General features: G+C 38.3%; 1 protein-coding gene across 5 annotated transcripts in view; it reads left to right on the forward strand.

Moving 5' to 3' along the window:
• Positions 1-27,960, forward strand: part of RTN3 (reticulon 3) — a 53,468-nt gene that overhangs the window by 22,290 nt on the left and 3,218 nt on the right. For 2 of the 5 annotated variants that reach the window (XM_019717890.3, XM_019717891.3), the window contains 5 exons: positions 23,455-23,662; positions 25,480-25,618; positions 26,054-26,123; positions 26,604-26,650; positions 27,487-27,545. In XM_019717890.3, the coding sequence (XP_019573449.1) occupies positions 23,455-23,662; positions 25,480-25,618; positions 26,054-26,123; positions 26,604-26,650; positions 27,487-27,545 (523 nt within the window). Of the gene's footprint in view, positions 1-818; positions 3,194-23,454; positions 23,663-25,479; positions 25,619-26,053; positions 26,124-26,603; positions 26,651-27,486; positions 27,546-27,960 lie in introns of those variants that run through there. The other 3 variants (XM_019717888.3, XM_019717889.3, XM_088789645.1) reach the window with 3 other exon arrangements.

Consider the following 27,960-nt stretch of genomic DNA (forward strand, 5'->3'; position numbering starts at 1 on the left):
TGATAGATCAGGAAGTTGGAAAACAATGTGGTAAATCGTTGGTTACTGTGGTGTTGATACTGATAAGGCTTAATTCATGTGTATTTTTTAAAAGGATATTTTCTGTTTTAAAAGGATTTCTGGAGTTAACTCTGAACCAAAGAAAACACACAGTTCAAATTTGGTTATATTGTCAAGTTGGTGCAAGAGATTTTGGAGCCAGGCCAACCTTCTCAGTACCTTTAGTTTAAAACTTGGAGGCCATCTGTACCTGGGACCAATCTTTCCTGTGGATAGAAGAGAATAATTCTAGTCTGATCTTTAGGCTCATTGTCGCTCCTGAAAATCAAAAGGAACTCTGATCACTGTTTTTCCTTAGATTCTCAAACTGTAGCAGTGGAGTTACAGAAGTGGTGTGTTCAGAAATATTCAGCTTACAGATGAGAGTGTGTCAGAACTTCATAATATCAAGTTGTTTTGAATAGTTCTACCAAAAAACAAAGGGCAAAAACTTCCCCCGATTTCCCTGTCTCATTACCCTTCTTTACTTTTACAATGGAAAAAGTAGACTAAAAAGTATTTGTCATGAAAGTTTTTTGTTATTTGCAATTTGTAGCATGATGTGGCTTTTCTGTTTCACCATTGGCAATTTTATGCATGTCGTACAGGACAACTGTTGACATTGTTTTGTTACATATTTATGTGTGTGTGTATATACATACATCGTGTGTGTATGTATGTATGTAATTTTAGAAATAAAAAGCATGCTGCTTGGCCTGACTAGCTAATGTGTACTTGTACCTGGTAAACAATTTTTTTCTTTCAAATTCTGACCATAGAGGGATTGAGCTCTCTTTGCTCTGATGAGCCATCTTCAGAAATTATGACCTCCTCCTTTTTTGCATCTTCTGAAATACATAACACTGACCTTACAATACTACGTGGAGAAAAAAGTGAAGTGTTAGGCAGCCAGCCTGGTTTAGCCAAAGAAGGAAAAGTCTGCTCGGCTCTTGTAGGTGTGAAAAATATGGAACAGCCTCAGCGGACCAGTAAAGACACAGCCGACCCCCCAGTTTCTGTTGCGGAAGGAGGTCGCTGTAACCGTCCTTCCATTCCAGCCAGTTTCCCAAATCATCCTGCTTTGCTTTCAAAGGAAGTTGGTCAAATGGGACAGCAAATAAATAAAGATCAAGAGTCCGAGAACCCGAATGAGGTACCAGGTAGGGATGGTAAAATCGCGTTGGATGCTGATGACAAGTTCACTTTGCTAACAGCCCAGAAACCACCCACTGAGCAGTCTCAGGTAGAAGGCATTTGTGCGTACTCCTTGTCCCCATCCAGGGTTTCAGCAGGTGGTATTACTGAAAAAGATTCTCCTGAATCACCATTTGAAGTAATAATTGACAGAGCAGCGTTTGACAAAGAGTTTAAAGATGCATATAAGGAGAGCACAAATGATTTTGGTAGCTGGGCAGTGCCCACTGATAGGGAATCAGCTGCAGACATTTCGGAGTCTAATGACAAAGTATTTCCACTGAGAAATAAAGAAGCAGGGCATTACCCAACCTCTGCACTGCTCACTAGACAGTTTTCACACACCACCGCAGCATTGGAAGAGGTGTCTAGATGTGTGAATGATATGCATAACTTTACTAATGAAATACTGACATGGGATTTGATTCCCCAAGTGAAACAGCAGAGCGAGAAATCTGACTACATCCCAAAAAGTACAAGACTTGACATGAGTGAATATAATTCAGAAATTCCAGTTGTAAATCTTAAAACGAACGCTCACCAGAAAATTCCTGTATGTTCTATTAATGGGAACGCTCCCATCACTAAATCAACAGGTGATTGGGCAGAAGCATCTCTCCCACAAGAAAATGCTGTCGTTGAAAAACCTATACCAGGCTGTCTGAATTCCACAAAGGACATCAAGCGCAAAAGTGTCCAAGGCAACGTGCAGAAACAAGATAACACACTGTCAGTGTTACCTGGATCTCTGTTTGAGAAATGCGTCTCTCTGGGTTCTGGAACAGACACAGTGAAAGTGGTTTTACCTGAAGACCACCTGGAAGATGAAATGAACTGGCAGAGCTCCGTGTTGGGAGAAGTAACAGAGGCTGATAGTTCTGGTGAGTCTGATGACACAGTAATAGAGGACATCACAGCCGATGTTTCATTTGAAAGTCACAAAATTCAGGCTGAAAATCCTATTTACATTCCAAGTGCTGTGATAAAAACAGATGAAAGAGAAATCGAAGAGATTCTCAATTGTAGTAGGGAAAACAAAACACCTGGAAACTTCGACGTGCCTATGAGTGACTCTGAGCCCCAAGTTCAGCCTGATATCCTTGAAAGGAGTCCAGCTAGTGAGGCGGCATGTTCCCAAGCACCCAATAAGAAGGTCATGCCAGAAGATGTGAAGCCCTCAGAGAGTATGAGTGAAATTGCTCCTGAAGAGCCTGTTAGAACGGAGAACCCAACACTTCCTTCAGCAGCATCTTCCAATGTTTTTAATGAGACAGAATTTTCATTAAATGCGACAACCTCTACCTATTCGGAGTCATTACATGAAAGATGTGTGAAAGATATAGATGATTCGTCCCCAGAGGACCTGATAGCAGCCTTTCCAGAAACCAGGGAGAAAAGAATAATAGATAAAGGTGAAAGAAAGTCCTTTGAGGCAACATCAGAGAAAACTATGGACTTTAATAAAACTATTCTTCCTGTAGATTTCTTGCATGAAAGTGAGTCCGGTGATTCTGAAATTAAAGACATAAAAAGTAAATACTCTGAACAAAGCCAAGAAACAAAGGGAAGTGAGCTTGTGGATGTTTTCCCCACCCAAGGTGCTCCAAGCGCATCTTTCTACTTAGAACAGGAACAGCTCACGATCAAAGCCCTTAAGGAATTGAGTGAAAGACAGGTTGACCAGTCAGCTTCTGCCCAGGATAAAGTAGAATCTCCTGAAGAAATACTCAAGCAGACTTTCACATTTGTTCCAGAATCTTCTTGGCCTCAGAGATCGTATGATGTCCTAGAACACACAGATGTCAAAACTGAATCTGATCTTGGGATTTCCAAAAAGCCCACCATTATCAAAGAAACTGCTAGCATAGATGTTATTTCCAGCCTTAGCAAGACTGAACTGGTAAACAAGCATCTCTTCGCAAGACTTCTGACAGACTTCTCAGGTAATGTCTTACATTAGAAATACTGCATGTGGTTCATTCTGCTGTGACTGATTACTTATCAGAGTGCCATTTTTTTAAATCTCCGATATAGCACCATAATTACGGCTAGGATAAAAAACACATTGTATAGTGGGAAATGGTAGATTTCTTTTTAATGGTTGCTTGATTTGCTTTTCTTAAGTATTTCCCAAAGCAGTAGACCATTTGTTAAAATTAATATTCTCCTAAAAAATGTTTTTATGCTCCATTTGTTTTCAAGGTTCTCCTTTGCTTGTAGGTTGGCCGTAGGGCAATCATTGCTTTTTAAGAATATCATTAGGTTCTTAATTATTTACAAAGTTTATTTGTGAATCTCCATACTAGTAGCAAAGCTTAGCACTTGGGGTTTTTGCTGTGGACCATATAAAATCTATTTGACAATCAAAGATAAAGGAATTCCTGCTGGGATAGACAGTAAATTAAACTTTTAATTAATTTGATCTTATACCGTGGAGATTTTATGCTCTGAAAGTAGGTAATCTGTATTGTAGTACTATTTTGTGAATACTACTTAAGAGAATGCATTCATTCTGCTACTTTGGACCTTATTTTATATTCTTCAGGCCAAACTCACTATACGGTACTAGAAGCCCTTCCCCATATCTTCTGTTTATTTGATTGATTACTTTCCTAGCAATTGGCCTGGTTTAATTGCCTCAAATGCTGTCTGTTCTGGGGTCTTGGAAAGTGTAAGAAAAAAAGGATATTTAAGGCTCTCCAACGGGGACCCTCAACCTCTAATCTGATACCAAGTTCTGTACTATGTGGTCAATGTAGGTGCTATGTGGGGATTTATGGTTTTCCAAACGTTTTTGACAAATCCTTATTTCAAATGAAATCATACAGAGAATTATAATATTTAAAACAAAATGGTTTTTGTTAGGATCATTTTACAAGTGTGATTATACCACTTACCCTGTTTTTCTGTAAGGTTTTGTTTATCCACACAGTGCGGGGGTGGGGGGCTCCATCCTTAGCAGCCGGTGGTTTCCTCTGTTTGCAGCGGGAACACTGCTCAGCGCCTCCTGGGGGTGACGCTCGCAGAGTGCGACTCGCACACCTCTGGGATCTTGCCCACACTCACTTGGTGTGCTTGGTGAGATGCCCACGCCAGCAGCTGGGCCTCGGCTTCCTGACATTCTTGGTCACCGAGTGGCCCTTGTTGAGGCCCACGGCCACTGGGTGCCACAGAGCCATGGCCACTGCTCTTAAGTGGCGGCCGCGGCGGAAAGACACCATTTACCTTTTATAAAGGCATTTAAGATTAAGATTACTTAATCTTCCTAAATTTTAATCCTTAAAATCGAGCCAATAATTGTGCTTACCTTATAATAACATTGTGAGGATTAAATGTGAAAATGCGGGTGATGCAGTTCCTAGCACGTAGTAAATACTCACTTAGCACCAAGTACAGGACCTAACTTACAGTAGGTACTGGATAACTATATTAATTAGTGAATTGTTAATTAAGTGAATGAGCTGTTAATAATTATCAGTGAAAACATCGAGGCTTTTTTATAAACTCAAAAATTTGGACTGGCAGTAAAGGATAGCTGTTACTCTCTAGTCATAGAAGGTTGTTGAACTTGGATTTGGGAGTGCTGATTTCTCCTTGTTGCTTTACTGTGTACAGAAGTGTGACCTTGGACAGTCAAGTTACATCACCTTTGGGGCCTCAGTTTCCTTATCTGTAAAGTGAGGATGTTGAAGTAGACGGTCAGTATCACTTCAATATGATTCTCTGACTCGGGTATGTTATAGGTTTCTTGGTGAGTAGTTAGAATTCTTACAGTTGTTCTTTTGAATGATGAGGCGTATAGGAATTAGGCTGCAAGAGCTGGAGTGTCTGATTCTGGCAAGTTCCTGCTCCAGTGTGACCTTAGACAACTGACCTAACTGGTTCAGCATCTTCCTTTGCTAATAGGGTGGTAATTGTTTTGCCCTGCTTTATACTGTTGTAGTAAATAAAGTTCTGTGTAAATACTAATTATTAGTAATTCTCAACTGACTTATTTAATCTAGTGTGAGAGATGAAAAGGGCTATGGAAGTTTAAGGTATTTGTCACTGACCAGATTCTGTGATTAGTAGCAGATATTTTTAGATGATTATAAAGAAAACCAGTATAATTAGATCAAGAAACTGACAGGTCTTTCTTTGCAGGTTACAAAATGGAAAACCTTTCAAATTGTCTTGCATTATGAATAAATCTTTTAAAATATAAACTACTTCAGTAAAATACACCAGTCTCCAGTTCTGAATAGTTTTCCTTTCTAAAATAAAACCAATCCTGTAATTATGTTCAGCCTAAAGTTGGGGGAAATGAGCAAAAGAAACAATTTTTAAAAATGATATTTTGTTTTTCTTTTGTTGTTTTATGGTGTAATGTATACAAGTTCCTAATGAAGCTTCAGTTTCATTCCCTTTATGATGACATTTTAGTTGTTCAGTAATTACGGTGTGATCTGTGGTTTGACTAATAATCGTTTGGGGGAAAAAATTAGATCCCTGACTCACACACCTAGTTGGGTGAAGACAGTGTTTTAATTTTAGTATCCACATTGGCGAGAATTCAAGGAAATAGGCAGGTGTATAGTTTGTGATAGGTACGTAAGTTGTTATAACTTTTCTGGAAGGCTGCTTGGCAGTATGTAACAAAGACCTAGAATTGACCTGGTAATTTTGTTTCTAGGAATTTGTTCTAAGAAAAACTTGTGTGTGAGTACAAAAGCAACTACAAAGATGTTCTTTATAGAGCTGTTTATGATGGTGGCAGATGTAGCAGTGTCTTAACAATTAGAGATTGGTTGAGTGTGTTATGACATAGCTATGCAATTGAATATTATGCAGCCATTGAATTTGTTATAAGTTTTTTTCTTTAAGAAATGGAAAAATATGGAAAAGTACAAAAGGACATACACTCATATTTCTATATGGAGAATTAATTTCTATTTGCTAACATTGGTGGTTCTATTTGCTTCCAAACTAAATAACTCTTTGATTACCACCTGCCCATTCTTTTCTCCCCTTCCCCAGAGGTAACCAGCATCATGGACCTTTTCAGTTTATTTTAAATGTGTTGTGTGTGTGTGGTGCTGGTTTCTGTTTTTAAACCTTTATTATCTTTGTTATGCAACTTGTTTCATTCAACATTAGGTTTTTAAACTTCATGTTGAAATATATATATATATATAATTCATTTTAACATGTATGTAGTACTCCATTTTATTATTTCCCTTTCAATTAGGATTTGGGTTATTTTCCATTTTTTATTATAGACGGTGTTGAAATTAACATCCTTTACTTGTCTGTTTTTACACATGCACCTATTTCTCTAGGGTTAGTGTGCCACTGCTTCAAATTAATTTCATTTGTAGGTATGTGCATTATTTTTCTAGTTGCTGTCAGTTTGCTGTTGGAGTTGGACTTTCTGCTGCTATGTGAAAATATTCATAATTCATTAATAAAAACTGCATTATGGAACACCTAGCAGAGTTTTTGCTATATGATGAGTGCTTAAAGTAGGGGGAAAATGTTAGAAAACAAGGTAGTCAGAATATGCCTATTATGATACCATTAGAAGTGAATCTATATACCTACAAACAGTGAATCTGAAGTAAATTTTTAACAACAAGGTCACAGTGGTTTTTCTTGAAGGATGGCCAAGTAGTCTTTTATTGGACCTGACCTTTGTGCATATAACTATATACTCTGGATAAAACTGGAAGAAAACAAAAGACCCGAAGGCACTGGCAAATGAACAAAAGCAGGCAGATTCTGAAAGGGGGCTGACACTTGTAAGAAGAGACAGCATGGACTTAGTTTTCTATTTTTACTGCTTTTAGCCAGAGGACAGGCTGAAGTTGATACGTGGCAGGTTGGCTAAAACTCTCATAGAAAACTTACCAGAGGACACAATTCGAGTCAGCCACAGCCATTCAACCACCAGAAAGTGAGGGGAGAAAGAATCCTGGAAAGGAGAGACTCAGAGAATGAGAGCCCCAAATTTTGTGTATAAACTTTGCATAAGCCACTGTTTAATACCTGAACCACACATGTGCATGGAGGATGACAGCAGCCCAGCTACAGATAAAAACTGAATGTTGGGCCGGCCCGGTGGCTCAGGCAGTTAGAGCTCCATGCTCCTAACTCCGAATGCTGCTGGTTTGATTCCCACATGGGCCAGTGGGCTCTCAACCACAAGGTTGCTGGTTCAACTCCCGCAGAGGATGGTGGGCTGTGCCCCCTGCAACTAGAAATGGCAACTGGACCTGGAGCTGAGCTGCGCCCTCCACAACTAAGACTGAAAGGACAACAACTTGACTTGGAAAAAAGGCCTGGAAGTACACACTGTTCCCCAATACAGTCCTGTTCCCCTTCCCCAATAAAAAAATCTTAAAAAAAAAAAAAAAAAAAAAAGAACATTTATAAAAAAACAAAACAAAACAAAAACAAAAACTGAATGTTAAGGTTTGAGGTGTTGCCCAGGAGACAAGAGTTTGCAGTTTGGGTCCCGCCAAGTTTAACTGCATACTAAAACAAACACCAGTGCTCTCCAGAGGAATACAACAGAGTCCAAAGGCTATCCAATATAATATTTAATTCCTGAATGAAGTAAAGGAAAATATGCTTGCATTGAATGAAAAGAAAGGGAATCTCAGTTGAGAAATAGAAACAAAAAGCCAAGTGGACATTCTTAGAACTGTAAACTACAGCAGCTGAAATTAAAATTCAAGTGGTCTGTCTTAACAGCAAAATGGAGATGATAGAGAAAGAGTTAGTGAACTTGATGCTAGATGAACCAAAACTATCCAACCTGAAGAACAGAAAGAAAGTATTACCAAGCCTCAGGGACCTTTGGGACAATATTACAAGATCTAATTCATATAATCGGAGTTGCAGAGAAGAGGAAAGTGAGAGACTGGAGAGGAACATATTTGAAGATAAAATGGCAAAACATTGCTCAAATTTTCTGAAAAACACATTTACTGATTACAGAAGCTTAGCAAGCACCTATTAGGATAAGGACAAAGAAAACCATATCTTGGTATTTGTGTCAGGGGTCCAAGACCACCCTCTAGCTCAGTGATTTGCTAGGGCTCAGGATTCAGCAGTTGATATACTCTCAGTGAGCAATTTATTACAGCAAAAAGACACTGGCAAAGGAAAAAGACACATGGGATAAAGTCCAGGAAAGATGAGGTACAAGCTTTCAGGTGTCCATTGGAATCACACAGAGATGTCCTTAATTCTCCCATCAATGGTATGTGACAGCATATACAGCGTGTTGCTAACTAGGGAATCTCACTCACCCATGTGACTGACCTCAGCTACTCAGACCTCATCCCCCCAGAGCAAAAAGAGGTGTTTGCAATAAATCATATTGTTAGGATAAACTTACCTGGCCACACTAATACAGCATGACCCAAGGGCTCAGAGCTCATCTCCCAGCAGCCATCCAAGGGACAGTCCTGAAGACAGACCTTTCTTTGGCAGGTGCAGGGTTTGAGCATCTCAGGCCTGCTAAGTAACCCTTTCTGGCACAGAATATTATAACCAAATTGCTGAAACTAAAGATACGGAGAAAAATCTTGAAAGCTAGAGGAAAATGACAATTAAAATTAGAACTTCTTCGAACTTCTTACCAGAAACCACAGATGCCAGGAGACAGTGAAATATAGCATCTTTTGAAGTGCTGAACAGGGGGTTAATGTCAATTCAGATTTCTCTATTCAGCAAAAATATCCATCAAGAATGAATGCAAAATAAAGACATTTTTAGAGAAAAGGAAACTAAGAGAATTTGTTACCAGAAGACATGCACTACACGAAACACTAAAGGAAATTGTTCAGATTAAAAGGAATTGATAACAGATAGAAACTCAGAATTTCTGGAAGGAATGAAGAGCACTGGAAATGATAAATATCTGGGTATATATAAAAGACATTTTTTACTCTTCTTTAAAATATATAGACTGTTTAAAGCAAAAATTATAACGTGTATGAGATTATAATGTTTATTTCCGATAACAGAAAAGTCAAGAGGGGCGGCTGGTTGGCTCAGTTGGTTAGAGCGCAGTACTCATAACACCAGCATCGCCGGTTAGATTCTCACATGGGCCAGAGAGCTGCGCCCTCCACAACTAGATTGAAAACAACCTCTTGACTGATGGGTCCTGGAAAAACACACTGTTCCCCAATATTCTCCAATTAAAATTTAAAAAAACAAAAGTCAAGAATATGTGGACCTATATAGCGAGGGTTTCTGCATTTTTTATGAGGTGGTACAATATTTTAAGTAAACTGAAAATCGATGCATACTGTATTTCTGGAAACAACTAATAAAATAATACTGCAAAGACATAGCTAAAAAGTCAATAGATAAATTAAAATCTTCAGATAAACAGAAAGAAGGCAAAAAAGGAAGAATGGGGAACAAAAGACAGGAAACATGGGAATAATTCAGTTTACTTAAAATATCGTACACAATCCAGGGCTGGCCCGATGGCTCAGGCAGTTGGAGCTCCGTGCTCCTAACTCCGAATGGAGCTCTGTGCTCCTAACTCCGAAGGCTGCCGGTTCAATTCCCACATTGGCCAGTGGGCTCTCAACCACAAGGTTGCCAGTTCCATTCCTCGAGTCCTGCAAGTAATGGTAGGCAGCACCCCCTGCAACTAGATACGGCAACTGGACCTGGAGATGAGCTGCGCCCTCCACAACTAAGACTGAAAGGACAACTTGAAGCTGAACGGCACCCTCCACAACTAAGATTGAAAAGGACAACAACTTGACTTAGAGAAAGTCCTGGAAGTACACACTGTTCCCTAATAAAGTACTGTTCCCCTTCCCCAATAAAATCTTTTTTTTAAAAAAAGCAAGACCTAGCTATATGCTGACTATAAAAGATGCACTTTAAATATAAAGACATGGATAAGTTGAAAGTAAATGGATGGAAAAGGTTATACCAAAAAATATATAAATGTATGTCATGCAAAAGTAAGCATAAGAAAACAAAGGTGAGCATAAGAAATAAAAAGTGAGATGTCATGATAAAAGATACCAGGAAGTCTTGATAGTCATAAATGTGTATGTACCTAATAACAGATCCAAAATATACAAAGAAAAAATTAACAGACTTAAAGGGAAAAATAGGCTAGTCTATAATCATAATTGGAGATTTTAGTACCTCTTTCTCAGCAATTGATACACACACACACACACACACACACACACACACACACACAGATTTGAACAGCACAAGCAACCACTTTGACCTAGATGATATTTATAGAACACTATATGCTACCATGGCAGAATGCTCATTCTTTTCCAAGTGTACAAGGTATATGTATATTCATCAATAGAGAATATGCTGGTCCATAAAACAACTCAGTAAATTTAAAGGATTAAAGTAATACAAAATATGTTCTAAGACCAGAATGAAATTAAATACAGTTTTACATAATTGATAGATTAACAAAGTCACAAGAAAAAATGGTAATGTTTTAAACTGAATGACAATGAAAATACAATATATGTACTAAACTTGTGGAACACAGTGTTGAAAGGGAAACTTCTAGCTCTAAATGCTTATGTTAGAAAAGAAAAATATCTAAATTCAGTGATCTAAGGTTTTGACTTAAGAAGCTAGAAAAGAAGAGCAAAGTAAAACCCAAAGTAAGTAAAAGGAAAGAAATTATAAAGGTAAGAGCAGAAATCAATGAAATAAAAAAAAATAACAATGCCAAGATTCAGTTTTTGGAAAAGATCACCAAAATTGATTTCTTGGCTAATTAAGGAAAGGAGACCATAGATGAGCAATATCAAGCATGAAAAAGGAGTTATCACTTCAGATCCTACAGATAGTAAAAGGATAATAGAATATTATGAATAACTTTATACCAACAAATTGATCAACTTAGATGAAATGGACACATTTTTTGAAAAACACAAGTTACCAAAGCTAACACAATTTCTATTAAATTTATTATTAAAAATCTCACCAAAAAATGTCCAGGCCCAGGGTTTTACTGGAGGATTCTTTCAAGTATTTAGGGAAAAATGGAAAGAAGACTTTCCCACTCATAGACTAGTATTTAGTAACACCCGAACTGGACAAAAATTAACAAAATAAATTATAAACTAATATCCCTCCTGAACACAATAAGATGAGAAATTCTTCACAAAATATTAGCAAATGAAATTCAACAATATCAAAAGGTTTAATGCGTCATGGGTAAATGGGTGGAGTTTGTTCCAGGAATATAAGCTTGTTTTAAGATTGGAAATTCAACATAATTAATTCACCATGTTAACTTAATAAGAGGAAACCTATGTGATTATTTCAATCGATACAGAAAAGGCATTTGAAAAAGCCCGACATCCTTTTCTGGTAAAAATCTTCAGCAAACTAGGAATAAAAGATAATCTCCTCGATCTAACAAGCGGCATCTGTTGCAAAGTACAGCTGACATATTTAATGCCGAAATATTGAACACTTTCCCCTAAGATTGGGTAAGACAGGGACGCTCACTCTTGCCATTTGCATTCAGCATCATACTGGAGGTCCTACCCTCTGGGTTACAAGAAGCAATAGACATAAAAGGGATGAAGACTGGAAAAGAAGTTGTTCAACTGTCTTAATTAGCAGATGACATGATTGTTCACATAGAAAATCCTAAGGAATCTACAAAGCAACTACTAGGACTAATCAGTGAATTTAGGGTTACACGAAACTATTTATTTGTATATACCAGCAGCAAATAATCAGAACATGAAAATTTAAAAAGTTTCATTCACAATAGCATCAAAAGCATAAAATAGGAATAACTGAAACCAAAAAAATGTGCAAGACCTCTATATTGAAAACTACAAAATGGCAAGAGAGACGCCAAGCACCGTGTCAGAGGAGAGCTGTGCTGTGGTCGTGGGAAGGGAGCCTCGCCACTTACGATGTCGGTCCTACACAGGTTCATCAATGGATTCAACACAGTTCAAAGTCCCAGAAGAGTTTTTCTATAGAAAGGGACAGGCTCATCCTGGAAATACACAGGACCTAGCAAATACAAAGCACCTTGAAAAACAACAAAATTGGAGATCTTGGAATACTTAATTCAAGACAGTAATAAAGACAGTGTGGTATTTGCAACAGTCAACAAACACGAGTAGATCAAAGAGAATCCAGAAATAACGAACGATCACAAATTGAGCAACTGAAAACAATACAACTTTATTACCTCCCAGTTTTCATGGATCAGGCATCTGGGCATGGGTTAGCTGGATCCTCTGCTCAGGGTCTCGCCAGGCATGAACCAGGGTTGTGATCTCGTTTGAGGCTCAGGATTCCCTTCCAAGCTCACAGATTGTTGGCAGAATTCAGTTCCTGAAGGTTGTAGGACCAGATCCCCGTTTTCTCGCTTGCTGACTATGGGGCTGGGGGTCACACTCAGCTCCTAGAGGCTGCGTTCAGATCCCAGTCTTGTGGCTGTCCTCATAGCATGGTAGCTTACTTCTTCAGAGCTATCAGGAGAATGTCTTTAGTCTGCTATGGGATCTTCTGTCACTGCAATGTCAACACCAGAGTGACTATCCCATCATAGGCACAGGTCCTGCTCACATTTGGGGGCAGGAGGAAGTATTATGCAGGACAAGTACACCAAAGGACAAGAGTTTGGGGGCCACCTTAGCATAATGCCCACCATAATCCCTACTTCACATGATATGCAAAAATTAAAATAGATCTAAAACCTGAACATGAAAACTAAAACCATAAAACTTTTAGAAGAAAGCATAGGAAAACATCTTCATGACTTGGGGCAAAGATTTCTTAGGTCACAGAATGCACTAGCCACAAAATTAAAAATTAATAGACTTCATCAAAATTACAACTTGCTCATTAAAAGGCCACTAATAGGCAAGCCCTTGATTGGGAGAAAATGTTTACAAAACATGTATTTGGTGAAGGACTAGTATCCAGGAAATATTAAAAACTACATTTCAACAATAAAAGGACAAAAACACAATAAAAAGTTGGGCAGAAAAGATTCTGACACTTCACAAAAGAAGATACACGAATGACCAGTGATCCAATGAAAATGTGTTCAACATCACGAGTCTTCACATTTTAAAGGCAAAATACCACTTCACATCCACTGGAATGGCTAAAATTAAAGATTACACCTAATGTTGGTGAGGTTATGGAACAACTGAAACTCTCTTAAACTATTGGTAAGAATGTAAAATAAAATAGTACAAATACTTTGGAGAACGGTTGGTTGTTTTCTTAGAGAACTAAACATGCACCTACCCCATGACTTAGCAACTCCACTGCTGAGAAATGAAAACATTCATGCAAAGACTTACATATGTTCATAGCAGTTTTATTCACCAGTAGTTCAAAACTAGAAACAGCCAGTTCCACCCATAAAGGAATAGATAACCTGTGGAATAGCTAGTTATCTTTTGATACTTGCAAAAATATGGATGACTCTCAGAAATTATGCCAAGTGAAAGAAGCAGCACAAAAATAATTATACTGCATAATTTCCATTTAAGTGAAATTCTAGAACAAGCAAACTTCTATGTAGGGGAAAAAATCAGAGTAGTGGTTGCTTGTTGGAGTGTTGACTGGGAAGGAACATGAAACTTTTGGGGGTGCTGTTTGTGTTCTCTAGCTTGATAGGGTTACATAGGTGTATGCGTGTGTCCAAACTCAGTGAATGTATTTCATTGTATGTAAATTTTACATTGAGAGAAAAACAATACTGAACTTCAGTTAATGACATGCAAGCTGAAGTAGATCTGATATTTGTAATTTACTTTGAAATACATTAAAAAATTAAAATGGACTAATGGACAGATAAGACAGATAGATTATAACTAAGTATAGCAAAACATTAGTGGATAGTGGTGATGGTTGCACAACAGTGTGAATGTACTTAATAACCTCACTGAACTGTATACGTAAGAATGGTTAAGATGGTAAATTCTTTGTTACATATATTTTACCACAAGAAAAATAAAAAGACATTAATGGTAAAATCTAGATTATATGGGTGTTCACCCTAACCTCTTTTCAACTTTGCTGTATGTTGGGGGGAAATGAAATATTAGGGGGAAATAAAGCAGAGGGGGAGAAAGCTGTCCCAGTTACTGATCAGTTCCCATTGTTTCCATGGGGGAAACACTCTGTAGAGCTCCTGGGGGGAGTGGAGAGGATAAGATCTCAAAAGTCAAGGGTATGTATATTACCTAAGACTTTATTTTTAAAATTTCATTTGTTTATTACTGGTAAAGATTTTAGACACTGTCAGCTTTTTTTTTTTTTTTTTTTTTTTTTTTTAAAGATTTTATTGGGGAAGGGGAACAGGACTTTATTGGGGGAACAATGGTCAAATTGTTGTCCTTTCAATCTTAGTTGTAGGGGGTTCTGTTCAGCTTCAAGTTGTTGTCCTTTCAGTCTTAGTTGTGGAGGGCGCAGCTCAGCTCCAGGTCCAGTTGCCTTTGCTAGTTGCAGGGGGCACAGCCCACCATCCCTTGCGGGAGTCGAACCGGCAACCGTGTGGTTGAGAGGACGCGCTCCAACCAACTGAGCCATCCAGGAGCTCAGCGGCAGCTCAGCTCAAGGTGCCGTGTTCAATTTTAGTTGCAGGGGGCGCTGCCCACCATCCCTTGCGGGAGTCGAGGAATTGAACCTGGCAACCTTGTGGTTGAGAGCCCGCGCTCCAACCAACAACTGAGCCATCCAGGAGGCAGCTCAGCTCAAGGTGCCGTGTTCAATCTTAGTTGCAGGGGGCAGAGCCCACCATCCCTTGCGGGACTCGAGGAATTGAACTGGCAACCTGGTTGAGAGCCCACTGGCCCATGTGGGAATCGAACCGGCAGCCTTCGGAGTTAGGAGCACGGAGCTCTAACCGCCTGAGCCACCGGGCCGGCTCCACTGTCAGCTTTTTAAGAAGAATTTTATGTCACATACGGTTATAGTCTGAAACTATGTCACTTACCTGTATTACTGAACAGACATTGAAGCAGCATGCAAGTCCTAGAGTATCATAGCCGTAGGAAGAAATGTCATGTTGCCTGATGGAAGCACTGACTCTGGGTGGTGAACACACAATGGGGTTTATAGATGGTGTGATACAGAACTGTACACCTGAAACCTATGTAACTTTACTAACAACTGTCACCCCAATAAGCTTTAAAAAAACAAAAGTAAAAAATGTCATGTTGCCATAACCTGACTAGTGTGGAAGGTTGAATTAGACAAAAATGTGTGCAAAACGCATAAAATCACTTAAATCCTGATTGGGCTTTCACAATTATTAGCAAATAACTAGTGTTTTAATTTTACATTGGATCTAATGTCTTCTGCAGACTTAAGTCTAGACTTCCTTAGAGAATTTAGTAGTTGTCCAACATGTGCAAAGAACCAGCTAGATGTAGAAGGAAAAAAAGGATAGGAAACTTAAGCCAGAATTTTGTGCCGTTATCCATTCAATTATGATTCAGCATTTCATTTGTTATCTTTAATTATATTCTTTAGGTAACTAAGTTCAAAAGTTCACCTTTGCACATCCACCTAGCTGTTATGTTGGGGAGGAGTAGTCAGTGCCATTTTGTTTTCTGTACTTTATAAATCTGAAACTGAGAGCAAAGGGGATGTTAGGTTATTTTAGTGAATGAAAAACTTCTTTCCTGACAGTATGAGAGGAATGCTGGTTTGAAAGGGGCTCCTACAGACTACTTTGGCCTGCTGCCAGGTGCATCCGGGGCCAAAAGTATGTGTGTCTGTGATAGTGACAGTTTTGTATTCTGTCAGTGCCATTCTGACCTATCTGTGCGATTTTGATGGGAATGTCTTTGGTTAAGGGTAAATCTGTAGCACAGCCGGCTATTAACCCAGTTTGGCAGCCACCAAATTTGGATCTGAGTTTATAAACATATTATCCAATGTCTTTGCAACTCAAAAAGTGGCTTCAGGGGTGGCCAGATGATGGCTCAGTTGGTTAGAGTGAGAGCTCTGAACAACAGGGTTGTGAGTTCGATTCCCACATGGGCGAGCTGCGCCCTCCACAACTATATTGAAGGACAATGAGTTGGAGCTGATGGGCCCTGGAGAAACACACTGTTCCCCAATATCCTCAATAAAATTAAAAAAAAAAAAGTGGCTTCATTTCTTATGAACTATTTATGTAAAAAGTTTGAAAATGTCTACATATCTTTTTTACATAAATAATTGTACATATAAAAACTGCATTTATTTCCCCTTTATTAATGAACAATTTCTCTTTTGTGATCATAAAGCCTCGCTCTTTTTTAGTTATTTCAGCCACATTTAAGCTTTCTTAGCGATGCAGCGTACGAGTATATTTACAAATTTTGAAAAACTAGCGCACAGAAGCTAGAACATGTTGTATGGATCCTTGAGTTGGAGATTTATTCTTAAAAATGAAGTGAAAGGATGGCCGGTTGGCTCAGTTGGTTAGCACGTGGTGCTGACAGCATCAAGGTTGCCGGTTTGATCCCCGCATGTGCCACTGAGAGCTGCGCCGCCTTAAAAAAAAAGTGAAGTTACAGCTAATTATCTACTAAACCTTGAAATTTTCTTTCAGTTATTCCTTTACAGAATAAGCATTTTGAATAATCCTTCTTTTCATCCTTTGAGGTATATACTTGGGAAAGTAGACTAAAGACAGTTGACTTTTGGGAATGGCTGAGGTTGGAGTCAAACGAAGAGCTTTCCCCAAATTCAGTAATTTAAAAAAAAAAATGGGTAGAGAATCAACACAGTTTGCTGTTCTCTCTTGAATGGGCTGGGACGGTATCTTTTTCCTTTGCCTAGAGATTACCAGTGGATATGTCAGTGCCCTCTCTTGGTGTAAGAAGGGTACTACTGCAGCTGGCACCCTTTATTATGGGCAAGAGGGAGGTAGACATCCTTTAAAGTTTTTTAAATGTAATATGGTCACATTATAGAAAATATGGGAAATAAAGGAAGGAATCACTCTTACTTCTACCAAAAATATAAACACACTTGGTGAATATAGAAATTCTTTGTCAGGTGCTTTATCTGCCATTAGCAAAATAAGGTAACAGAGATGACTGATACTACCTACATAAAATTCTAAAAAGAGGCTGTTTTATATATTGAAATGGATTCTAAGAAATAAAAGGCATCTCCGGGACCCTGCAGGGCTGGGTACTGTGTACCCCCAGGCAGGCTAGCCCTTCACCCCATCCTGCAGGATGTTGTAGACCCTGGCAGGGGCTGGGGCTGGTTTGTCGTTAACATGAGACTTAAGTACTCACTCCACAGGGAGCGTGCCCCTGTTTCTGAGTTGGAGGTCTATGGATGTACTTCCTTGTTGGGAAAGGGCAGGATAGTACCTGGGAATCACTGGGATCCCTGGGCAGCTGATCCTGCTTTTTGTGCACCCCCTCCTCCCAGACTGGCTCAGAATCTAACCTATTTATTGACTGTCCTGAAGGTCTAGGGAACAGGCTGAAGCCTGAAGGGCTTTGATTCCTTAATAGACTAGGGTGCTGCCCTGAGGGTGGGGGTTGGCTCTGACTCGGGAAACTACTGTGCCCAACCCCTGGACAGGCCCAGCTGGGCTCTACCTGCTGACACAGACTCACTCAGAGACCCTCAGACACTGAACCAGGCCTCTTCTCAACCTCTTCTTTGTTCAGGTTTCCAAAGCTGGATAAGGTGGACATTGATATGAAAAGGAGAAAGCATCTGAAAAAAGGAAAGGCTTAATTAGTACAGCACAGGACTTGAAACGTATTGAGATACAAAGTAGGTCTTTTGCATTTCCATAGCAATTTTAGAATCAGTTTGTCCATTTCTATTAAAAAACTACTGGGATTCTGATCGGAATTACATAGGATTATAGATAAATTTGGGGACAATTAACATCTTAGCAATTTTGAGTCTTTTAATTCATGAAAACAGTATAGCTTTCTAGTAATTTAGGTCTTTATTTCTCAGCAATGTTTTATAGATTTTAGTGTACAGGTCTTATACACCTTTGGCAGATTTATGCCTAACTGTTTCATATTCTCATGCTGCTTTAAATGGTATTTTTACTCAGTTTCTGATTGGTTAATACTAATACATGGAAGTAGAACTGATTTTGTATATTGACCTTGTGTCCCCCGACCTTGCTGAACTCACTTATTCTAGTAGCTTTTTGTAGATTCCATTAGATTTTCTACATAGGCAATCATGGCACCTGTGAATAATGACTTTACTTTTTCCTTTCCAATTTGGATGCCTTTTCTTTGTTTTTGACTTACTGTACTGGCTAGAACCTCGAATACAGTTTTCAATAGAAGTGGTGAGAGAACATCCATCCTTGCCTTCTTTTATGAAATATGTTAACTCTAGGTTTCTTGTAGATTCCCCTTATTAGATTCCCTTTATCTAGTTGAGGAAATTTTCTTCTATAACCTAGTTTGCTGAGAGGTTTTATCCCCAAGGAATACTGGGTTTTGTTAAATGCCTTTTCTGTATCTTTTGGTTATTCTTTTTTTAGTTTGTTGATATGGTGAATTATATTAAATGATTTATGAATGTTAAACCAATCTTGCATTTTTTGCAAAAAAAAACAAAAACCCACTTAGTCATGACATATTATATTTATATATTGTTACGTTTGATATGCTAAACTTTGTTAGGAATTTTTACATCTATTTCATGAGCAATATTGGTCTATAGTTTTACTGTAATGTTTTTGTCTAGTTTAGAATCAGGGTAATACTGGCCTTATAAAATGTATTGGAAAATATTACTTTCTCTTTGTTTTTCTAGAATAATTTGTGTAGAATTGGTATTATTTCTTGTTTAATGTTTGGCAGAATTTACCAGTGATGCCATTTGGACCTGGAGGTTTTTGTGGGGAAAGCATTTTATCTGTTTTATTTCTTGAGTAGATATAGGACTGTTCAGTTTATTTCTTGAGTAAGCTTTGGTAGTTTGTATCTTTGGAGTAATTTTTCCTTTGTTTAAATTGTCTAATGTATTAGCATAACAGTGTTGATAATGGTTGATAATGTCTGCAGAATCTTTCGTGATGTCACCTCTCATTTCTGATATTGGCAATTTGTGTATTTTATTTTTTCTTGATGAGTCTACCTAGAGTTTTATCTATTTTACTATTATTCTCAAAGAACCAACTTTGGTTTCATTGATTTTTCTTTGTTTTTCTGTTATCTGTTTCATTGATTTCTGCTTGTCTCATTGTTTTTTTTTTATTATTTCCTTTCTTCTGTTTACTTGGGATTCAAGTTGTTCTTTTTCGAGTTTTTAAGGTTGAAGCTGAGATTACTGATTTTGCCAACTTTCCTAATAGAGGCACTTTCATACTGTGTACTGCTTTATAGCAAATTTGGATTTTTAGTCAGTTCAAAATACTTCTAATTTTTCTGTTGATTTTTTTTCTTTGATTCATGGGTTTAGAAGTGTGTTGTCTAGTTTACACATATTGGGGTTTTTTCCCAATATCTTTCCAATACTGTTTCTAATATAATTCCTTCTAGTCAGAAAACATGTAAAAGTGACTTGAATCCTTTTCAATTTATTAGGGCTGTTTCATGGCCCAAGATTTGGTTTATCTTGGTAAATGTGTCACATGTACTTGAATATATATTCCACTGTTGTTGTTGGAGTGTTCTATAAATATCAAATTCAGGAAATTTAACATTGATACAGTACTTCTATCAATTATATAGTCCACATTCAAATTTTGCCAGTTGTCCCAATGCTGTCTTTTTTTTTTTTTTTGGTGCCAAGTTTCTTTATTTTATTTATTAATTTTTTTTAACATTTTTTTTTATCCCAATGCTGTCTTTTATAATTGTCTTTACCCCTGATCCAGCTCCAGTCTTGATCATACTCCTTACTCAACTTTAATCTGAAAAAGTTCCTTAGCTTTTCATTGTCTTTCACACCCTTGATATTTTTGAAGAATGCAGGCCAGTTGTTTCGTAGACTGTCGACCTGGGTTTGTCTTGTGTTTTCTCATTAGATTCAGGTTATACTGTTTTTGGCAAGAATACCATGGAAGTGATGGTGTGTCCACCTGTATTACATCAGGGGACACATGGTGTCAGTTTGTTCCATTACTAAGTATTCTGTGTTGAAACTGTTCCTGTACTGGTATGAACTGTGACATACGTCTACTGGGACCCCGACTGTAGGAATTGCTGTCACAAGTAGGCAGCATCCTGTTCAGTCAGGTTGGCCTGAGTCGCCTCCCAGTTCTCTCTCCTTTGCAACATCACTTCCTGGGCCTCTTGGCTTCCCGCCAGCAATCATAACACCTCCTCCTCCTCCTGGTAAGTCACATCCCCTAGCCGGAAGGTCGCAACCAGGGACTATTTCTTCTATACAATCAACATGTCTTTAGTGTTTTCGTAGTTTCAAGTTAGGTTCCTTGGCTCTGGCCAGGTTAGGCTTCGGAGGAAAGTTCCGTAGCTGAATACAGGGAACAACTAGGTGCCCGCGCGTCAACTGGAATCAGATTCAAGTTGATTTTACCCTCAGTCACGGTCTTCCAGGCTAATACTATTTTGATCATAGTTAAAATTTGAGTGTTTACTGTGTGTAATTTACAGTGCTAAACATTCTACACACATTAGCTTTATATATATTCCTTAAAACAACTCAGGAAACAGATGTCACTTTCTTTTTTTTATTCAAGTTTATTTGGGGTGACAATTGTTAGTAAAGTTACATAGATCTCAGGTGTACAATTCTGTGATACACCATCTATATATCACATTGTGTGTTCAGTTCTCTTTCCATCACCAAATATTTGATCCCCTTTACCCTCATCTACCACCCCTTTTCCCCCTTACCCTCTGGTAACCACTAAACTATTGTCTGTCTATGAGTTTTTGTTTTTTTATTTGTTTGTCTTGTTCTTTTGTTGTTTTTGGTTCATATACCACATATCAGTGAAATCATATGGTTCTCTACTTTTTCTGTCTGACGTATTTCGCTTAGCATTATAATCTCAAGATCCATCCATGTTGTAGCAAATGGTCCTATTTCATCTTTTCTTATGGCAGAATGGTATTCCGTTGTGTATATATACCACAATTTCTTTATCCAATCATCTATCGAAGGACACTTTGGTTGTTTCCATGTCTTGGCCACCGTAAATAAAGCTACAATGAACATTGGAGCACATATGTTTTCATGGATAAATGATTTCAGATTATTTGGGTAGATACCCAGGAGAGGGATTGCTGGGTCATATGGTAATTCTATTCGTAATTTTTTGAGGAACCTCCACACTGCCTTCCATAACGGCTGCACCAGTCTGCATTCCCACCAACAGTGTATGAGGGTTCCTTTTTCTCCACAGCCTCTCCAACACTTGTTACTATTTGTCTTGTTGATGATAGCCATTCTGACTGGGGTGAGGTGATATCTCATTGTGGTTTTTATTTGCATTTCTCTGATGATTAGTGACGTTGAGCATTTTCATGTCTATTGGCCATTTGTATGTCCTCTTTGGAGAAATGTCTCTTTAGTGCTCTGCCATCTTTTTTAATAGGATTGTTTGTTTTTTTGTTGTTGGGTTGTATGCCAAAGCAACCCTAAAGAAAAAGAACAATGCTGAAGGTATCACACTCCCTGACTTTAGCTTGTACTACTGGGCAACAATAATCAAAACAGCATGGTATTGGCAGAAAAACAGGCACACTGACCAATGAAATAGAATTGACAACCCAGAAATAAACGCACATAAATATGGACAGATAATTTTCGACAAAGAAGCTAAAAACATACAATGGAGAAAAGACAGCCTCTTCAATAAATGGTGCTGGCAGAATTGGAAAGTCACGTGCAAAAGAATGAAACTAGACTGCTGTCACCATATACTAAAATAAACTCAAAATGGATCAAAGACCTAAACATAAGACCTGAAACAAAAAACTGCATAGAAGAAAACATAGGTACTACTAAACTTATGGACCTTGGGTTCAAAGAGCATTTTATGAATTTGACTCCAAAGGCAAGGGAAGTAAAAGCTAAAATAAATAAATGGGACTATATCAAACTAAAAAGCTTCTGCACAGCAAAAGAAATCATCGACAAAATAAAGAGGCAACCAACGGAATGGGAGATTTTTGCAAATAATGCCTCAAGTTAGGGGCTAATATCCTAAATATATCCAACTTCTTGTGTCTGCTTCAATTCCTTTTAAAAATGTCGTAGTTTTCAGTATATAGGTCTTTCATATTATTGGTTAAGTTTATTCCTAGGTAATAGATACCACTTTCTTCATCTTACAGACGAGGAAACAAAGGTTTAGAAAGAGTAATTAAGGTAATACGGATAAAAATTACCAGGACTCAAACTCGTTTCTCCAAATCCAAAGCCCGTGCTCTTCCTTATAAGCAAAGAGAAGCCCAGTGGAAACTTGCAGTAGGGCTATTAGTGTTGAACTTAGCCGTCACAGGTTGAAATTCAAATGTAGTGTCATTGTAAGCTTGGAGGTAATTGCTAGCAGTTTACACCCCGAGTTTTGGAGGTCTCTTTAAGTAGAACTTATATTTTTCCAGTTTGGATGTCCCCAACCATATGACCACCTGACTGGGACAGTCTTGGTTTATACTTATTTCCGAACAATTATTAATAGTGTCCCCACTCATTTTCAGAAGAATTGTGGTTGAGATAATTGTATGGTCCCCTATCCATAATCCATCCTAAGTGCTCTTCAGATTCACATAGAGATTGGAGTTTCATTGTGATTAATACTAATAGAGCTTGGTTTGTTTTTATTCACCACTCTCTTTGCCCCCCACCCCAATTTATACATTTCAGTTTAGGTTTGGTTTTATGTCTGCTGACCCAACTAATTTATAGGCATAGTTTCCTTTATTTAGTCAACAGTTACCTAGATTTTACCATAGTTACTTTACCATCTTTTCTGCTGAAACATTTAAAGTAAATGACAGTTTACCCCTTTGTATTTCAGTAGCCACCTCTGAAAAGTAAGTTCCTAAGTTTTTATAAACCTGTCCAGAACCCAGAGGAACCTTTAGCAGTGTGAACCATCACCCGTGACATACGTGATTTTCACTTAACAGATTCTCTTAAGGAGGGCTGCACCTGTAACTGCTTGTTCACCTCGGGCTTCTCAAGCATGCAGGCACAGCCAGAGGGCAGCCCTGGCCTGTGGCTTGTAGCTGTTCATATAACTTCTGTTCCCTTTTCTTTTGGCAGTGCACGATCTGATTTTCTGGCGAGATGTGAAGAAGACGGGGTTTGTCTTTGGCACCACGCTGATCGTGCTGCTTTCCCTGGCAGCTTTCAGTGTCATCAGTGTGGTTTCTTACCTCATCCTGGCTCTCCTGACTGTCACCATCAGCTTCAGGGTCTACAAATCTGTCATCCAGGCTGTACAGAAGTCAGAAGAAGGCCATCCATTCAAGTGAGTTGAAGTATCACAACTAACACTCTACAGTTTAGTGAGAGGGTTCGCTGAGGCTGTTTGGGTGTAAAAGTAAGACCTGACTAAAAATCAAAAATTGTAGGGCCTGATGCAGCTGAGCAGTGGCAGGAAACATCAACCAGAAACCTTGAGACCACCTTAAGAAGCAACTAGTGAGGAGCCACGAACTTTTTGGCAAACGAGAGTCACACTTTAAGACCAAAAGGAGCTGTCTAAATATCTGATCAGTGTAGGGCACACAGCAGCTAGAACAGTGCTCAGTTCGCTGGGGTCCCGAGTACGGGGGAAGCCCCCACATAGGTAACTTTTATGACTTTGAAATCTTGGTATTGAGGCTGTGCTCTTGGTGGTGTCAGGACTCGCTGTGTTTACTCTTGGTTTTATTACTGATTTCCTTCTTATCGCTCCTTTGGTTTTCTTAATACCAGGGGCAGGTCTTGATGAAAGCAGTGGTTCATGCATTTCTAGAATCTAGTTGCCAGCTTTTCTGAGCATGCTATAACTAAATATATGCTTCACATTTTCTTGAAAATCTTAACCCATAAAAAATTTTAACATTAGCAAATGGCAGTTGTTTTAAAACCCTTTCCTCATAGAGAAAGAAACCTTGTTGTGACTTCCCAGGACTGTGACAGGACAGGTGTCTGGCTGAGGCCCCAGTCCTCGCATTTTCTCTTAGTGAAAACAGAAGGAAGAATTTAAACTATATGTGGCATTTAAAACCTTACTGCAAATTAGTTTTACCAAGTCAATAGTTGTTGAATGAATGAGTGAATAAATTTTCATTGTTTTGCCGCCAGCAAAACAGTGAATGTCTTGGCAGGTTTTTTCCCCTCTTGCATGGCACTGCTGTGGATTTGGAAAATGTGTTTTGCTAAATTGTATTAATTACAGCATCTAATTTTTATAACTTTCATATTTGGTAGTAAATAAGAAAGAAAAACATGCCTGTTACTCTCCTGTTCCCACAAAACTGTAGGCTCTCTAAGGCAAAAGCAGTCTTACCTTTCCGATAGCCCCAACACCTTACAGGGCGATGCTCAGGAAGCACTCATTAAGCACTGAGAGAATGTACAAAGTTGTAAGCAGATGGTTACATCTCATCCGGTAGCGCATCTGGGGACAGAAGCCAAGTGTTTCTTTTTCTGTAGTTTTCAACCCTATCAAGCTCAATGTCTGTACCCGCCTCTTGGTTTTTTTAACAAATATTTTATAATGCCTCTTTTATCATTTTGAAATGAAATTCATAAGTAATATGTCTAAACAAAATTTTAAAAATAGATTATAATTGTAATATAAAGAACTGATAAAATAGAAAACCATTTATAATAACATAATATGGATTCCAACCACTATTAATCTCCAGTACAGATGTGATTTTTCCAAAATAGTTAAAAAAATCTTAGTGAAGTTTAGCATAAACAGAATACAGTTTTAGAAAATTCAGGATATGTTATAACTGTGGGGGGAAAATACTTTGTATTTGTTTGTTCTGCTCTGGTAATTATAAATAGGTTCACCTTCATGAATAGCCTATGAAGCAATAAAACTGATGCAGGACATAGGACAATTCTGTATTGCTCATGACTGGCCCACACTTTGCAGATATGTGGCATCTTTGCCTCTAGGCCACTAAAGGACAGTGGTGCCCCTACCCCACCCCATGACAGCAAAAAATGCCCCCACAGATTTCTAAAGTGTACCGTTGGGGGAATTTCCTACTCTGAACTGCTGTGGTAACAGGAAGAGGTCTCCTTCTGTATCAAATGTATGATTGTTGTTTCTTCTTCTGGAAGAGCCTACCTGGATGTAGACATTACTCTGTCCTCAGAAGCCTTCCACAATTACGTGAATGCTGCCATGGTGTACGTCAACAGGGCCCTGAAACTCCTCATTCGTCTCTTTCTGGTAGAAGATCTGGTTGACTCCTTGAAGGTTAGTTGCTTCTACAGCTCTCGGAGGTGAGGCTGAGGAAAATCAGGGATTAGGTTATAATTCAGAAGGAAAACATTAAATAGGGTTTTAGCAGACAAAAACAAATGTCTGCTTACTCTTAGTCAACCTGTAAAAATGGGGATAGGAGTCAATGGAGAAGGTGTCTCCTGTGCCTGGAGAACTAACATCAGAACAGGGGTGATGAGATTGACAGAAATGCAAGCATAGTCTGTCTTTGGGCCTGAGATAGCTACAGAGTTCTCTTAGGTGCCTTCAGATGTACAGTGCAAATGGCTAACCTTCATTTGGAAATTATTTATGGCATACATCGCTACATTTATGCAGACTTAATTCGCTAGAGGAAAATGGCGTCGGTTAGCCCGAAGTTGACGTTATAATTATTCCTGCTTAACCCTCCGATGTTGGCCTTCACAGCTGGCTGTCTTCATGTGGCTGATGACCTATGTGGGTGCTGTTTTCAATGGAATCACCCTTCTGATTCTTGGTAAGGTGACAAGGAAAATGTCTCCATGCTCTTTGAAGTAATTGGTACGACAAAGAGCGAGGAGAGTGCCTAGCACGGCTCCACCCCTTCCACGTGGCTCAGCCTTTCACATCCATAGAGACCTTGAACTAGATATTGAAGGAACCTGTGTTTGTGGCCATAGGTTTGTTAAATTGCCCTAACTATAAAGAAATATCAAAACAGCTAGAAGTAAAGGAGAGTTGTCTAGATTTGACTTACATATGGGGTTTTATTTGTAGAAACCATTTTCATAATTTGGAAATCACCTGTGATACAAAGATGGCAGCCTGTGTACCTATATCTATTTAACTGTCCTTAATTGAGGTCTCAGAATTTCTCATAGTGAAGATTTATGTTTCCCTGAATTTCGTGAGGAAAAATGTATGTGCTACTTGAGTCCTGAGACTTTGTGACTCTCCCACATGTACACTTGCCAAGTCCTGTGATTCTGTCTTACAGCTGAACTGCTCATTTTCAGTGTTCCGATCGTCTATGAGAAGTACAAGGTAAGCACTGGCCTGTTTCAAATCAGACATGCCAGTTGGTGTGTGACTAGTTTGGGTTCATTTTTTTTAGGTTTGAAAGTTTGGAGCAATCTTCTTCTATTTCTACAGTCTAATTTTATAAGCCAAGTGCCTATAAGAAACTGGTAGTGATGGTTTCCTCTAAGGAGAGAAAGTGAATGTTTAGGAGAGATAAGGGTAGGAAGGAGACTTATACCTTATTATGGACCTTTTGTTTTTATCACATGGATGTATTTGTTCAAAAAAATTGAAACAGGGTTTAAATAAAAGCTCGTGTCTAAAAAGAAACTGAAACTGTTACAGAACTATGAAAGCAATTATGGGAATCCATAGGTGTGAACAGATGTTTGCTTATGGAGTGGTGTATACAGAGTATACTAGATTCTATCAGGTTATTATGGATTAAGTCATCTATCAGCCGACTTTTATGGTTTTTTGGTACTAAATGAATTGGTCTTATCCAGGAGCCAAAACACATTTATGATTACAGAAAATAGATTAGACAGAGTTTCTAGTATTCAGAAAATGCTATTACAAGTCCAATGTCTCTAAAGGAAACACTTTGCAAGTAAGACTTACCTCTGCAAAAGAAATGACTGATTTTTTCACTGCAACTGAGTATGGGGTATTTATGGCATAATTTGAATTCTAAAACCTAAAGTTTTAAAAATACTTTTAAAAACTGGGCATTATTTTCATTTGCCAGAATATTCAATGGTGTTTTTTTAAAAATGGTTAAACTAGACAAAAGAATATAACCTTCAGGAAAATTGTTAATGTGTGTGTTGCCACATCTGAGTCACTTTCCTTCCTTCAAGACCCAGATTGATCACTACGTTGGCATCGTCCGTGATCAGACCAAGTCGATTGTTGAAAAGTAAGTATACTTAGGTTCCACCTTTCATCGTAACGTGTGCTTTTATCCCCCAGTGATTTTCAGTCCCCTGTGTGAAATGGTGATGCCAAGTTTTCACCCTGAAATGTGAATTTCACCCTGAAAAGAAACCTTGGTTAATAGTTTGATTTTTTACGAGATTATTTCATCTGCTTCTTTGCAAAAACATGCTTTGTATCTTAGATTAAAAAGGATCAATGGAATCAGGACCACTCTGTCTTTTTGAACTGGCTTTCAAATGTTAAATGTTTATGGTCGTCTTCCTCTCATTTATTTTCATACATATATCAATTTTAAGCCAAATTCTTCCCTCTCTTCAGAAATAAAAGTTTTAGTAAGTAAATGTCTTAAGGCGCAATACCACTACCTTTTTCCTAAAAACTACCAAATCCATTTT

Source organism: Rhinolophus sinicus, chromosome 14, assembly GCF_057876585.1.
Source record: "Rhinolophus sinicus isolate RSI-liver-muscle chromosome 14, RSI-T2T, whole genome shotgun sequence".
In the NCBI taxonomy this organism is placed as follows: Eukaryota; Metazoa; Chordata; class Mammalia; order Chiroptera; family Rhinolophidae; genus Rhinolophus; species Rhinolophus sinicus.